This window comes from Oncorhynchus mykiss, chromosome 9 (genome assembly GCF_057628025.1).
Source record: "Oncorhynchus mykiss isolate SJ-2025 chromosome 9, ASM5762802v1, whole genome shotgun sequence".
In the NCBI taxonomy this organism is placed as follows: Eukaryota; Metazoa; Chordata; class Actinopteri; order Salmoniformes; family Salmonidae; genus Oncorhynchus; species Oncorhynchus mykiss.
Genome location: NC_143030.1, coordinates 76,009,852 through 76,025,857, shown reverse-complemented (window position 1 = coordinate 76,025,857; position 16,006 = coordinate 76,009,852). Strand labels below are relative to the sequence as shown.

Genomic DNA, 16,006 nt, shown 5'->3' with positions numbered 1-16,006 from the left:
GCATTCTAAATGGTATGTTAGTGTGTATAATGGAATGTAGCTTCGGGTCTGTGCTTTGAGGAGGCAGAGGTTGTAGCCCAGTTAGAGTTGTGGGCTGCTGACCAAGGCAGACCTTGGTTTCATTGGTTCCACTGTGCTAGGCAAGCTCAATCAACCACATTAAACAAATACTAGTTGAATCCAGGTCTGCTAGTCCAGTTGTGGGCTACTGGCCAAGGCAGACCATCATCTTCTATACTATACAGTATTATACTGTATTATACTGTGGTGCACTATACTGTATTATACTGTACTGCACTGTGCTGTACTTACTATACTGTTCTGTCTTGTGCTTGTACTGTACTGCACTGTGCTGTATTATACTGTACTGCACAATACTCTATTATACTTTACTGGCCGTACTGTATTATACTATACTGAACTACACTGTAGTATACTGTACTGCACTATACTGTACTATATTGTATTCTACTGTATTGCACTATACTCTATTATACTGTACTGCACTATACTGTATTATATTGTACTGCACTATACTGTATTATACTGTGCTATACTGTATTATACTGTATTATACCGCACTTCCCTATACTGTATTATGCTGTACTGTTCTGTAGTGTACTGTATTATACTGTAATGCACTATACTGTATTATATTGTATTGCACTATACTGTATCATACTGCACTATACTGTATTGTACTGTACTGTACTGCACTATACTGTATTACACTGTACTGCACTATACTGTATTATACTGTATTATCTTGTATTATATTGTACAACACTATACTGTATAATACTGTATTATATTGTACAACACTATACTGTATTATACTGTATTATACTGTACTGCACTATACAGTATTGTACTTTACTGACTGTACTGTATTATACTATACTGCACTATACTGTAGTATACTGTACTGCACTATACTGTACTATACTGTATTCTACTGTACTGCCATGTACTGTATAATACTGTATAATACTTTACTGCACTATGCTGTATTATACTATATTATACTGCACTGCACTGTACTGTATTATACTTTACTGACTACTGTATTATACTGTATTTCTCTATACTGTACTTTACTGCATTATACTGTATTATACTGTAATATACTGTACTGCACTATACTGTACTATGCTGTACTGCTCTATACTGTATTATTAAGTAGTATGTTAGTGTGTATATTGTAAGGTAGCTTAGGGTCTGTGCTTTGATGAGGTACCGGTTGTAGCCCACTTAGAGTTGTGGGCTGCTGACCAAGGCAGACCTAGGTTTCATTGGTTTCACTGTGCTAGGCAAGCTCAATCAACCACAGTAAACAAATACTAGTTGAACCCAGGTATATGAGTCCAGTTGTGGGCTGCTGGCCAAGGCAGACCTCGGTTTCATTGGTTCCACTGTGCTAGGCAAGCTCAATCAACCACAGTAAACAAATACTAGTTGAACCCAGGTATACTGGTCCAGTTGTGGGCTGCTGGCCAAGGCAAACCTCGGTTTCATTGGTTCTACTGTGCTAGGCAAGCTCAATCAACCGCAGCTAAAGTGAACAAGTACTAGTTGAACCCAGGTCTGCGAGTCCAGTTGTGGGCTGTTGTCCAAGGCCTCGAGCAGTGGTTGTGGTGGTTGTGTTGGTTTGTGGGGCAGGTCAGAGGATGTACTGTGTGTGAGTGATGTGAGTGAAGTGGGTCATGAGGATCGATAGAGACCATGTTTTCAAGCCCTGAGAAAGCACTTGGTGAAAATAGGGCTTTCATTCATATCTGATAACTGTGCCCTATTGAGATGCTGGAGTCTCATCCTCAATACTATACTGTATTATATTTTATTATACTGTACTGCACTGTGCTATATTATACTGTACTGTACTGCACTGTGCTGTATTATACTCTACTGCACTCTATTGTACTATTCTGTATTATATTGTACTGCACTGTACTGTATTATACTGTATAATACTGCAATATGCTGTATTGTACTGTACTGTATTGTACTTGTACTGTACTGCACTCTGCTGTATTATACTGTACTGCAATATACTGTATTGTACTGTACTGTCTTGTACTTGTACTGTACTACACTATACTATATTGTACTGTACTGCACTATACTGTATTGTACTCTACTGTACTCTACCATATTATACTGTACTATACTGTATTATACTGTACTGCACTATACTTTATTAGCCTGTACTATACTGTATTATACTGTACAATAATATACTGTACTGCACAATAATGTATTGTACTGTACTGACTTGTACTGTACTACACTATGCTGTATTATACTGTACTGCACTATACTGTACTCCACTGTACTGTATTATAGTTCACTGTACTGCACTGTACTGTATTATACTGTACTGCACTATACTATATTATACTGTGTAAAATTGTACTATACTGTACTGCACTGTACTGTAATATACTGTATTATACTGTACTGCACTATATTGTTTTATACTGTATAATACTTTACTATACTGTACTGCACTGTACTGTATTATACTGCACTATACTGTATTATACTGTACTGTACTGCACTAAACCATATTCCATTGTACTGCACTATACTGTATTATACTGTAGTATATTGTACTGCATTATACTGTATTATTCTGTACAGCACTATACGGTATTATGCTGCATTATATTATACTGCACTATACTGTATTATTCTGTACTGCACTATACTGTATTATACTGTACTGTACTGCATTATACTTTATTATACTGTACTGAACTAGACTGTATTATACTTTATTATACTGTACTGAACTATACTGTATTATACTGTATTATACTAAACTGCGGTATACTTTATTGTACTGTACTGCATTATACTCTACTGTACTGCACCATACTGTATTGTACTGTACTTGTACTGTACTGCAGTATGCTGTATTATGCTCTACTGCACTATATTGTACTTTACTGTACTGCACTATACTGTATTATACTGTGTAATATTGTACTATACCATACTGCACTGTACTGTATTATACTGTACTGCTCTGTACTGTATTTTGCTGTATTATACTGTACTGTATTATACTGCATTGTACTGTACTGCACAGTGCTGTATAATACTGTATTGTACTGTACTGCACTATACTGTATTATACTGTATTATACTGTATTGCACTATACTGTATTATACTGTATTATACTGCATTGTACTGTACTGCACAGTGCTGTATAATACTGTATTGTACTGTACTGCACTATACTGTATTATACTGTATTATACTGTATTATACTGTATTGCACTATACTGTATTATATTATGTATTATATTGTACTGCACTATACTGTATTATACTGTAGTATACTATGCTGTACCACACTGTACTGTACTGTAATGTACTGCACCCAGCAGCACAGCCATTACCAACATTACGCTGATAGCACAGCCATTACAGACATTACCAACACTGGCAGCACAGCCATTACAGACATTAGACATTACGCTGGCAGCACAGCCGTTGCAGACATTAGACATTACGCTGGCAGCACAGCCATTACAGACATTACCAACATTACACTGGCAGCACAGCTGTTACAGACATTATGCTGGCAGCACAGCCGTTACAGACATTACACTGGCAGCACAGCCGTTACAGACATTACACTGGCAGCACAGCCGTTACAGACATTACGCTGGCAGCACAGCCGTTACAGACATTACGCTGGCAGCATAGCCATTACAGACATTAGACATTACGCTGGCAGCACAGACATTACAGACATAACGCTGGAAGCACAGACATTACAGACATTACAGACATTAGACATTACGCTGGCAGCACAGCCGTTACAGACATAACGCTGGCAGCACAGACATTACAGACATTAGACATACGCTGGCAGCACAGCCGTTACAGCCATTAGACATTACGCTGGCAGCACAGACATTACAGACATTACAGACATTACGCTGGCAGCACAGACATTACAGCCATCACAGACATTACGCTGGCAGCACAGCCATTACAGACATTACCAACAGTATGCTGGCAGCACAGCCATTACAAACATTACACTGGCAGCACAGCCATTACAGACATAACGCTGGCAGTACAGCCGTTACAGACATTAAGCTGGCAGCACAGCCGTTACAGACATTACGCTGGCAGCACAGCCATTACAGACATTACGCTGGCAGCACAGCCGTTACAGACATTACGCTGGCAGCACAGCCGTTACAGACATTACGCTGGCAGCACGGCCATTACAGACATTACCAAGATTACGCTGACAGCACATCCATTACAGACATTTAGTTGGCAGCACAGCCATTACAGCCATTTAGTTGGCAGCACACCCATTACAGACATTAAGTTCCCCGGGCGCCGAAGACGTGGATGTCGATTATGGCAGCCCCCCGCACCTCTCTGATTCAAAGGGGTTGGGTTAGATCCGGAGACACATTTCAGTTGAATGCACTCAGTTGTACAACTGACTAGGTATGCCCCTTTCCCTTTCCATTACAGGCATTAAGCTGGCAGCACAGCCATTATGCTGGCAGCACAGCCATTACGCTGGCAGCACAGCCATTACAGCCATTACGCTGGCAGCACAGCCATTACAGCCATTACGCTGGCAGCACAGCCATTACGCTGGCAGCACAGCCATTACAGCCAATATGCTGGTAGCACAGCCATTACGCTGGCAGCACAGCCATTACGCTGGCAGCACAGCCATTCCAGCCATTACACTGGCAGCACAGCCATTACAGCCATTACGCTGGCAGCACAGCCATTACAGCAATTACGCTGGCAGCACAGCCATTACGCTGGCAGCACAGCCATTACAGCCATTACGCTGGCAGCACAGCCATTACGCTGGCAGCACAGCCATTACAGCCATTACACTGGCAGCATAGCCATTACGCTGGCAGCACAGCCATTCCAGCCATTCCAGCCATTACATACAATACAGCCATTATGGGGTTGGGGCGCATTCATTTTAATGTGTACCAAATAGCACCCTTGTCTCTAACAGTGCGCTACTTCCGATTAGAGCCGTGTGGGACACCCTATTGGCAGAGGTCAAAAGGAGTGCTCTACGTAGGAAATGGGGTACAATTTGGGACGTACCCCATTGTCACCATAATGGCGGTGCGTGAACACTTAAATGCTGCCAGAATGAGTGTGATTATGATAATAATACCAGGCTTTAAAATGTATCATTAGCTGAACTAAACCCCCTCTATCCCACCCTCCATACAGAGACATAAAGGCCATTTTCATTTTCTAAACCTATTCTATTTCAGAGCCCCATTTTGTATGCACTCTCAGGCATTTAGGGCTGTAATCACAACCTTCACAACCACAAGGTTGCGCATTACATTTTAAACGCTGCTTTTCGATACTCCTGGTTTTGAATGCAGGACACGACTCGAGTAATAATTATTAATGTGTCTGTTTTTTAGCTAGGATTTTGGATTTGAAAATCAGGGCTCACTGGCTATGCGGTGCTGCTGTGGCGTGTTGCTTATTAGGATGCAGCTAATGGGTTTATTTGGTCGTTCAGTGCTTTTATATCTTGGCACAAGACACCATATACAAAACACAACAGGAAGCATACAGAGAACCTGCAATCCTACTGGAGATTTACAATGTAATGTCTCCTCTCTCTCCCTCTCTGTCCCCTCTCTCTGTCTATTTCTCCCTTCTCTCTCTTGGTCCTCTCTCGCTCTGCCTCCCTCCATCTCCCACCCTCCATCTCTCTCTCTCTCTCTCTCTCTCTGTCCCTCTCACTCTCTCTCGCTCTGCCTCCCTCCATCTCCCACCCTCCATCTCTCTCTCTCTCTCTCTCTCTCTGTCCCTCTCACTCTCTCGCTCTGCCTCCCTCCATCTCCCACCCATCCACCCTCCATCTCTCTCTCTCTCTCGCTCTCTCTCTGTCCCCCTCACTCTCTCTCTGACCCCCCCTTCTCTGCCCTCCCTTTCTCTGCCCCTCCTCCCTCTCTCTCTCTCTCTTTCACCCGCTTCCCCTCTCTCTCTGCCCATCCTTCTTTCTCCCTCTTTCCCTCTCTCTCTGCCCCCCCTCTCTCTGCCCCCCCTCTCTCTGCCCCCCCCCTCTCTCTTTCTCCCTCTTCCTCTCTCTCTCTCTCTCTGCTCCAGGAAGTTGCCACCATGCAGTTCTGTGCCCACAAGCTGGACAGGAAAGACTTCTTTGGGAAGTCGGACCCCTTCCTGGTCTTCTACCGGAGTAACGAGGATGGAACGTGAGTTCTTCATTCCTGTTTTTCTGTTTGTTTTCTGGCTCTAATCTACTGTTTTACCAAAGAGAAGTATGAGGGCAAAATGTTGTAGTGACCCCACCTCTTGACAGGCAGAGAGAAAATATGACATTTATTTCCTACAATTCTACACATTATACCATAGGGCGGATAGAAAATATTACATTTATTTCCTACAATTCTACACATTATACCATAGGGCGGATAGAAAATATTACATTTATTTCCTACAATTCTACACATTATACCATAGGTCGAAGAGAAAATGCTGCAGTTTTAAAGCAAGTTTCCTGAAATTCTACCAATTTTGCCAGGGGTTGGAGAGAAACATGTGTAGTTGTGAAGCACATTTTCTGCAATTCTACAAATTTGATGTGGTGTTAATGATATCTGAGTGAGAGTGACTAACATGATTAATGGGAGGCCCCCTGGAGGTCAGGGCTCCTGGGCACAATTTGGTATTCAGCCTCCCTTGTCACAACACAACTGACTGGCTCAAACGCATTAAGGAAAGAAATTCCACAAATTAACTTTTAAGGAGGCACACCTGTTAATTGAAAAACATTCCTGGTGACTATCTCATCAAGCTGGTTGAGAGAATGCCAAGAGTGTGCAAAGCTGTCATCAAGGCAAAGGGTGGCTATTTGAAAAATTTCAAACATAAAATATATTTTGATTTGTGTAAAACTTTTTAGCTTACTACATGATTATTTCAGAGTTTTGACAGAACTCTAGAGTTCCACTGTGTAGATGGGAAATCCTTCCAGAAGGACAACCATCTATGCAGAACTCCACCAATCAGGCCTTTATGGTGGAGTGGCCAGATGGAAGCCACTCCTCAGTAAAAGGAACATGACAGCCCACTTGGAGTTTGCCAAAAAGGCACCTAAAGGACTCTCAGACCATGAGACACAAGATTATCTGGTCTGATGAAACCAAGATTGAACTCTTTGGCCTGAATGCCAAGCGCCACATCTGGAGGAATCCTGGCACAATCCCTACGGTGAAGCATGGTGGTGGCAGCATCATGAACGGAGATGAACGGAGCAAAGTACAGAGAGATCCTTGATGAAAACCTCCTCCAGAGCACTCAGGACCTCAGACTGGGGCGAAGGTTCACCTTCCAACAGGACAACGACACTAAGCACACAGCCAAGACAACACGGGAGTGGCCCAGACAGAATGTCCTTCAATGGCCCAGACAGAGCACGGACTTGAACCCGATCAAACATCTCTGGAAAGACCTGAAAATAGCTGTGCAGCGACGTTCCCCATCCAACCTGACAGAGTTTGAGAGGATCTCCAGAGAAGAATGGGAGAACCACCCCCCCAAATACAGGTGTACCAAGCTTGTAGCATCATACCCAAGAAGACTCGAGGCTGTAATCACTGCCAAAGGTGCTTAAACAAAGTATTGAGTAAAGGGTCTGAATACTTATGTAAATGTGATATTTCTGTTTTTTTAATTTTTTTATACATTTGCAAACAATTCTTAAAATCTGTTTTTGTGCCATTATGGGGTATTGTGTGTAAATTGAGTAGGTGTTAGGTGTTGGGGAAGTTGTGTTAGGGATAGAGTTAAGTAGGTGCTAGGTGTTGGGGAAGATGTGTTAGGGATAGAGTTAAGTAGGTGCTAGGTGTTGGGGAAGATGTGTTAGGGATAGAGTTAAGTAGGTGCTAGGTGTTGGGGAAGATGTGTTAGGGATAGAGTTAAGTAGGTGCTAGGTGTTGGGGAAGATGTGTTAGGGATAGAGTTAAGTAGGTGCTAGGTGTTGGGGAAGATGTGTTAGGGATAGAGTTAAGTAGGTGCTAGGTGTTGGGGAAGTTGTTGTCAGGCTGTATTCATTCTTCCGTCTGTCCAGGTTTACTATCTGCCACAAGACGGAGGTTGTGAAGAACACTCTAAACCCAGTGTGGCAGGCCATCGCCATTCCTGTCAGAGCACTGTGCAACGGAGACTTCGATAGGTACTGTTATACACACGCTATAACACACACACATACAGGTAGAATTTCAAAAACAGATTCAACCACAAAGACTAGGGAGGTTTTCCAATGCTTCGCAATGAAGGGCACCTATTGGTAGATGGGTAAAAAAACAAAACAGACATTGAATATCCCTTTGAGCATGGTGATATTATTAATTACACTTTGGATTGTGTATCAATACACCCAGTCACTACAAAGATACCCTTCCTTCCTAACTCAGTTGCTGGAGAGGAAGGTAACCGCTCAGGGTTTTCACCATGAGGCCTATGGTGACTTTAAAACAGTTACAGAGTTTAATGGCTGTAATAGGAGAAAACTGAGGATGGATCAACAACATTGCAGTTACTCCACAATACTAACCTAATTGACAGAGTGAAGAGAAGGAAGCCTGTACAGAATAAAAAATATTCCAAAACATGCATCCTGTTTGCAAAAAGGCACTAAAGTAATACTGCAAAAAATGTGGCTATGGTTGGGGCAAATCCAATACAACACATTACTGAGTACCACTCTCCATATTTTCAAGCATAGTGGTGGCTGCATCATGTTATGGGTATGCTTGTAATCGTTAAGTACTGGGGAGTTTTTCAGGATAAAAAAAGAAACGTAATGAAACTTAGCACAGGCAAAATCCTAGAAGAAAACCTGGTTCAGTCTGCTTTCCACTAGACACTGGGAGATTAATTCACCTTTCAGCAGGACAATGACCTAAAACACAAGGCCAAATCTACACTGGAGTTGTTTACCAAGAAGACAGTCTATGTTCCTGAGTGGCAGAGTTACAGTTGTGTCTTAAATCTACTTGAAAATCTATGGCAAGACCTGAAAATGATTGTCAAGCAATGATCAACAACCAATGTGACAGAGCTTGAAGAATTTAGAAAATAATAATGGGCAAATGTTCACAATCCAGATGTGGAAAGCTCTTAGAGACTTACCCAGAAACCCTCACAGCTGTAATCGCTCTTAGAGACTTACCCAGAAACACTCACAGCTGTAATCACTCTGAGAGACTTACCCAGGAAGACTCACAGCTGTAATCACTCTGAGAGACTTACCCAGAAAGACTCACAGCTGTAATCGCTCTGAGAGACTTACCCAGAAAGTCAGCTGTAATAGCTGCCAATGGTGCTTCTACAAATTATTGGCTCAGAAGTCTGAATTCTTATGTAAATGAGATATTTCAGTATTTCATTTTCAATAAATATTTTCACTTTGTCATTATGTGGTATTGTGTGTAGATCGGTGAGGGGGGAAAAATCGATTTAATCCATTTTGAATTCAGGCTGTTACACAACAAAATGTGGAATAAGTCAAGGGGTATGAATACTTTCTGAAGGCACTGCATTGAGCCTACCCCCCCCCAAAAAACTGAAATAAGATAATGATTGTGCTGTTATACAATACATAGCCTACCGCATATAATGCATGGCTGAAAAACATAAAACAAACTGATTTAAGATGTCTTTGGTACATAATTGGTCTAGCCCAGTGGTACCCAAACTTTTTATACTTCCGTACCCCTTCAAACATTCAACCTCCAGCTGCGTACCCCCTCTAGCCCCAGGGTCAGCTGTACCCCATCTATCACTAGGGTCAACTGTACCCCCTCTATCACCAGGGTCAGCTGTACCCCATCTATCACCAGGGTCAGCTGTACCCCCTCTATCACCAGGGTCAGCTGTACCCCCTCTATCACCAGGGTCAGCTGTACCCCATCTATCACCAGGGTCAGCTGTACCCCCTCTATCACCAGGGTCAGCTGTACCCCCTCTATCACCAGGGTCAGCTGTACCCCATCTATCACCAGGGTCAGCTGTACCCCCTCTATCACCAGGGTCAGCTGTACCCCCTCTATCACCAGGGTCAGCTGTACCCCCTCTATCACCAGGGTCAACTGTACCCCCTCTATCACCAGGGTCAGCTGTACCCCATCGATCACCAGGGTCAGCTGTACCCCCTCTATCACCAGGGTCAGCTGTACCCCCTCTATCACCAGGGTCAGCAGTACCCCCTCTATCACCAGGGTCAGCTGTACCCCATCTATCACCAGGGTCAGCTGTACCCCCTCTATCACCAGGGTCAGCTGTACCCCCTCTATCACCAGGGTCAGCTGTACCCCATCTATCACCAGGGTCAGCTGTACCCCCTCTATCACCAGGGTCAGCTGTACCCCCTCTATCACCAGGGTCAGCTGTACCCCCTCTATCACCAGGGTCAGCGCACTCTCAAATGTTGTTTTTTTCATTGTAAGCCTGCCACACACACACTATATGATAGATTTATTAAACATAAGAATGAGTGTGAGTTTTTGTCACAACCTAGCTCATGGGAAGAGACAAACAGCTCTTATAGGACCAGGCACAAATAATAATAGAATAATAATCAATAATTTTGCTCTTTATTTAACCATCTTACATATAAAACTTTATTTGTTCATCCACAATTTGCGAATAATTCATCACAGGTTAATGAGAAGGGTGTGCTTGAAAAGATGCACATAACTCGGCAATGTTGGGTTGTACTGGAGAGAGTCTCAGTCTTAAATCATTTTCCACACACAGTCTGTCCTGCACATTGAATATAGTTGTGGAGAGTCCTTGTAATCCTAGATTCAGATCATTCAGGCGAGAAAAAACATCACCCAGACAGGCCAGTCGTGTGAGAAACTTGTCATCATGCAAGCGGTCAGACAAGTGAAAATGATGGTCAGTAAAGAAAACTTTAAGCTCGTCTCTCAATTTAAAAAAATGTGTCAATACTTTGCCCCTTAATAACCAGGTCACTTCTGTATGTTGTAAAAGCATTACATGGTCACTGCCCATATCATTGCATAGTGCAGAAAATACACGAGAGTTCAGGGGCCTTGCTTTAACAAAGTTAACCATTTTCACTGTAGTGTCCAAAACGTCTTTCAATCTGTCAGGCACTCCCTTGGCAGCAAGAGCCTCTCGGTGGATGCTGCGGTGTAGCTAAGGGGCGTCGGGAGCAACTGCTTGCACGTTACCAGTCCACTATGTCTCTCTGTCATGGCTTTTGCTCCATCAGTACAGATACCAACACATCTTGACCACCAAAGTCCATTTATCACAAAGCTGTCCAGTACTTTTAAAAATATTCTCATGTTGTCCTGGTTTCCAGTGGTTTGCAGAAGAGGATGTCTTCCTTAATTGACCCCCCCCCCCCCCCCTTAAACGTAACGGACATATACTAGGAGCTGTGCCAGGCCTGCCACGTCTGTTGATTCATCCAGCTGTAATGCATAGAGTTCACTGGCTTGTATGTGAAGCAGTAATTGTTTCAAAACATGTCCTGCCATATCACTGATGCGTTGTGAAACAGTGTTGTTTGATGAAGTCATTGTCTGTATAGTTTTTTTGGGCCTTTTCCCCCAGCATTGTCCCAGCCACATCCGCGGCAGCAGGAAGAATTAAGTCCTCCTCAATAGTATGGGGCTTGCCTGTCCTAGCCACTCGGTAGCTCACCATATAAGATGCTTCTAGCCCCTTCTTATGAACGGTATCTGTTGCTTTTATACATCTTAGTACTCGAAAGTCATCTTATTTCTCGCTCAAAAAACTCCTGTGGTTTATTTTTCAAATTGGCATGTTTTGTTTCTAAAAGAGTGAAGGTTTCATCGAGTTGTGACATAGTACTTTTGCACATATAACACACCGTGGCTGAGGAAAAGCACTACTCCCAATATAAGGGAACCCAAAATGAATAGTTCTCATCATATTTGCGCATCTTTTATGGTCCGACGTCCCTGTCTGTTGTTCGGTGCTTTCCTGGGTAAGGGGGCAGTTGCTTGGTGCTTTCCCTGGTAAGGGGGCAGTAGCTTGTTGCTTTCCCGGGTAAGGGGGCAGTAGCTCTTCGGCTGCATCAGATTCACAAATGTCAGTGTCCATGCTAGCTGGGCTAACAACAAATGTAGAATTACTGATGCTAGCATTGGATGTGCTCGTGGAAGCAGAACAACTTGTGTCGTTGACAGGTGCAGGTGTAGTACTGCTGGTGGTAGCAGTACTACCAGTAGAGCTGGTATGTGTCTCTATGGAAGCAGAACAACTTGTGTCATCGACAGGTGCAGGTGTAGTACTGCTGGTGGTAGCAGTACTACCAGTAGAGATGATATGTGTCTCTATGGATGCAGGCCTTACTTTTTTTAACCATTAATACATTTTCGGGCAAACGGAATGAGCAGCAGCTACATTTGGCTACATACAGCCCGTTAGTGGAATTCCCGTGAGAATTCCAGGACCTTGAGATGCTTCTTATGATGCCACTCCTTAGTTGCCCTGGCTGTGTGTTTCGGGTCGTTGTCATGCTGGAAGACCCAGCCACGACCCATCTTCAATGCTCTTACTGAGGGAAGGAGGTTGTTGGCCAAGATCTCACGATACATGGCCCCATCCATCCTCCCCTCAATACGGTGCAGTCATCCTGTCCCCTTTGCAGAAAAGCATCCCCAAAGACTGATGTTTCCACATCCATGCTTCACGGTTGGGATGGTGTTCTTGGGGTTGTACTCATCCTTCTTCTTCGTCCAAACACGGCGAGTGGAGTTTAGACCAAAAAGCTCTATTTTTGTCTCATCAGACCACATGACCTTTTCCCATTCATCCTCTGGATCATCCAGATGGTCATTGGCAAACTTCAGACGGGCCTGGACATGCGCTGGCTTGAGCAGGGGGACCTTGCGTGCGCTGCAGGATTTTAATCCATGACGGCGTAGTGTGTTACTAATGGTTTTCTTTGAGACTGTGGTCCCAGCTCTCTTCAGGTCATTGACCAGGTCCTGCTGTGTAGTTCTGGGCTGATCCCTCACCTTCCTCATGATCATTGATACCCCACGTGGTGAGAACTTGCATGGAGCCCCAGATCGAGGGTGATTGACAGTCATCTTGAACTTCTTCCATTTTCTAATAATTGCACCAACAGTTGTTGCCTTCTCACCAAGCTGCTTACCTATTGTCCTGTAGCCCATCCCAGCCTTGTGCAGGTCTACAATTTTATCCCTGTCCTTACACAGCTCTCTGTTCTTGACCATTTTGGAGAGGTTGGAGTCTGTTTGATTGAGTGTGTGGACAGGTGTCTTTTATACTGGTAACAAGTTCAAACAGTTGCAGTTATTACAGGTAATGAGTGGAGAACAGGAGGGCTTCTTAAAGAAAAACTAACAGGTCTGTGAGAGCCGGAATTCTTACTGGTTGGTAGGTGATCAAATACATGTCATGCAATAAAATGCAAATTAATTAATTAAAAATCATACAATGTGATTTTCTGGATTTTTGTTTTAGATTCTGTCTCTCACAGTATATATATATTTATATAATTAAATTATAGTAATCACCTTTGAGTGTGGACAATGCATACTGGATGGACTGGTTACCTTACGCTCCAGTCTGGGAGATATCTTATAGGCCTCGGCGACACTTTTGGTTCATTATTGTGCAGAGTTAGCCTAGATTATAGTGATCTTGTATTGGATTTTGAAAAGCCTAGTGTTAGGGCATTTTTTTTTAACATTTTCAGATAATGAATATGCTGGCACATTACCTTTAGCGACAGAATATCTCACCACCACGCGTTTCCATCTCCTCCTCTCTCTCCTTCATTCCTTTCTCCAGCACGCAGAGAGAGGGGCTGTAAACAGTTTAATTAAATGTTTTTCATTGTGAAAACATGTTCCTATCGATGTCACGGAACAGATTTAATTAAACACTGGGTAGCAGCAGGAACAGGGTTAGAGAGTCCCTGGCATATTTGGGCAGTATATTTGGGCAGTATATTTGGGCAGTTTATTTGGGCAGTATATTTGGGCAGTATATTTGGGCAGTATATTTGGGCAGTTTATTTGGGCAGTATATTTGGGCAGTATATTTGGGCAGTATATTTGGGCAGTATATTTGGGCAGTTTATTTGGGCAGTTTATTTGGGCAGTATATTTGGGCAGTATATTTGGGCAGTTTATTTGGGCAGTATATTTGGGCAGTATATTTGGGCAGTATATTTGGGCAGTATATTTGGGCAGTATATTTGGGCAGTTTATTTGGGCAGTATATTTGGGCAGTATATTTGGGCAGTATATTTGGGCAGTATATTTGGGCAGTTTATTTGGGCAGTATATTTGGGCAGTATATTTGGGCAGTATATTTGGGCAGTATATTTGGGTAGTATATTTGGGCAGTATATTTGGGCAGTATATTTGGGCAGTATATTTGGGCAGTATATTTGGGCAGTATATTTGGGCAGTTTATTTGGGCAGTATATTTGGGCAGTATATTTGGGCAGTATATTTGGGCAGTATATTTGGGCAGTATATTACCTGTTGCACAGCGAGAGGCTGCATACTCCTCACACAGTGGAAAAGACAATTTACATACATTTAAAAACCTTTAACATGTAGTGTGTGTGCGTGTGTATCAGTGCATACGTGTATTTTTGCCCCTGTTCCTTCCCATTTCTAAATTGAAAAATAATTGTACATGTTTAATAAAGACTCAATTAAATTGACAATAGTCTGATGGGTGAAAATGATGATCACTTGATGAGAGAACAGCTGTGCAGCCTGAGGAAAGGAACAGAGCACAAGCTTCTTCTTTTTGAGACTTTCTCAACTCATTAACTGCCTTTGGTCGCATCTTGCAGCCCATATATGTGTTCATCTCTAAGACATTCTAAGGTTTGTATCATTCACAACTAAAGTTGCCAAATAACTCTGAATCTAGTTTACAGGAACCTGTTTCAAATGACTTTTATGCTCAACATAGCCTGTTCATATGTACACTCTCACTCTAGAATGGGAAAAATGTCCTTTCTATTTTATTCAGCTAAGTTCAATTATGTTCTTACTAGAAACTCATAGAATATAAAATAATGGCACGGAACTTCAAAACAAATCTTGTCAGTTAAATGAACAAGCCTACAGCCTATAGAGCATAGGCCAATTCATATTCTGTTCTTCTGAAATGCGTTTTATTCACATCATAATGTCTTTTTTAGACCTGCCAAAAAGAAATCATGGATTTATTTTGATGACGTATATTATATTGATATGTTAAACTTTTTAAATGTAGATGTTCCAAAGGCTCTCACCTGTGAATGCATGGAGGCCTGGAGATGATACATGTGTTTATGGTCGTTAACGGTCAATTACATTGAGACCAGCAAATCTTTTGCATGACAATAACCGGGTGACAAAATGTCATAGCCGCCACAGCCTTAGTCATGCCAATAAAGCAATTGGATTTGAATTGAAAGACACAGAGAGATAGACACAGAGAGATAGACACAGAGAGATAGACACAGAGGGATAGACACAGAGGGATAGACACAGAGAGGTAGACACAGAGAGGTAGACACAGAGGGATATACACTGAGGGATAGACACTGAGGGATAGACACAGAGGGATAGACACAGAGAGATAGACACAGAGAGATAGACACAGAGGGATAGACACAGAGGGATAGACACAGAGAGATAGACACAGAGGGATAGACACAGAGAGATAGACACAGAGAGATAGACACAGAGAGATAGACACAGAGGGATAGACACAGAGAGATAGACACAGAGAGATAGACACAGAGAGATAGACACAGAGGGATAGACACAGAGAGATAGACACAGAGAGATAGACACAGAGGGATAGACACAGAGGGATAGACACAGAGAGATAGACACAGAGGGATAGACACAGAGAGATAGACACAGAGAGATAGACACAGAGAGATAGACACAGAGAGATAGACAC

The 16,006-nt window shown here is 42.7% G+C and overlaps 1 protein-coding gene across 3 annotated transcripts in view; it reads left to right on the top strand.

The window, feature by feature from the left end:
• Positions 1-16,006, top strand: part of LOC110531262 (copine-8) — a 218,791-nt gene that overhangs the window by 134,853 nt on the left and 67,932 nt on the right. For all 3 annotated transcript variants that reach the window (XM_036988908.2, XM_036988907.2, XM_036988906.2), the window contains 2 exons: positions 6,143-6,246; positions 8,124-8,228. In XM_036988908.2, the coding sequence (XP_036844803.1) occupies positions 6,143-6,246; positions 8,124-8,228 (209 nt within the window). The remainder of the gene's footprint in view (positions 1-6,142; positions 6,247-8,123; positions 8,229-16,006) is intronic.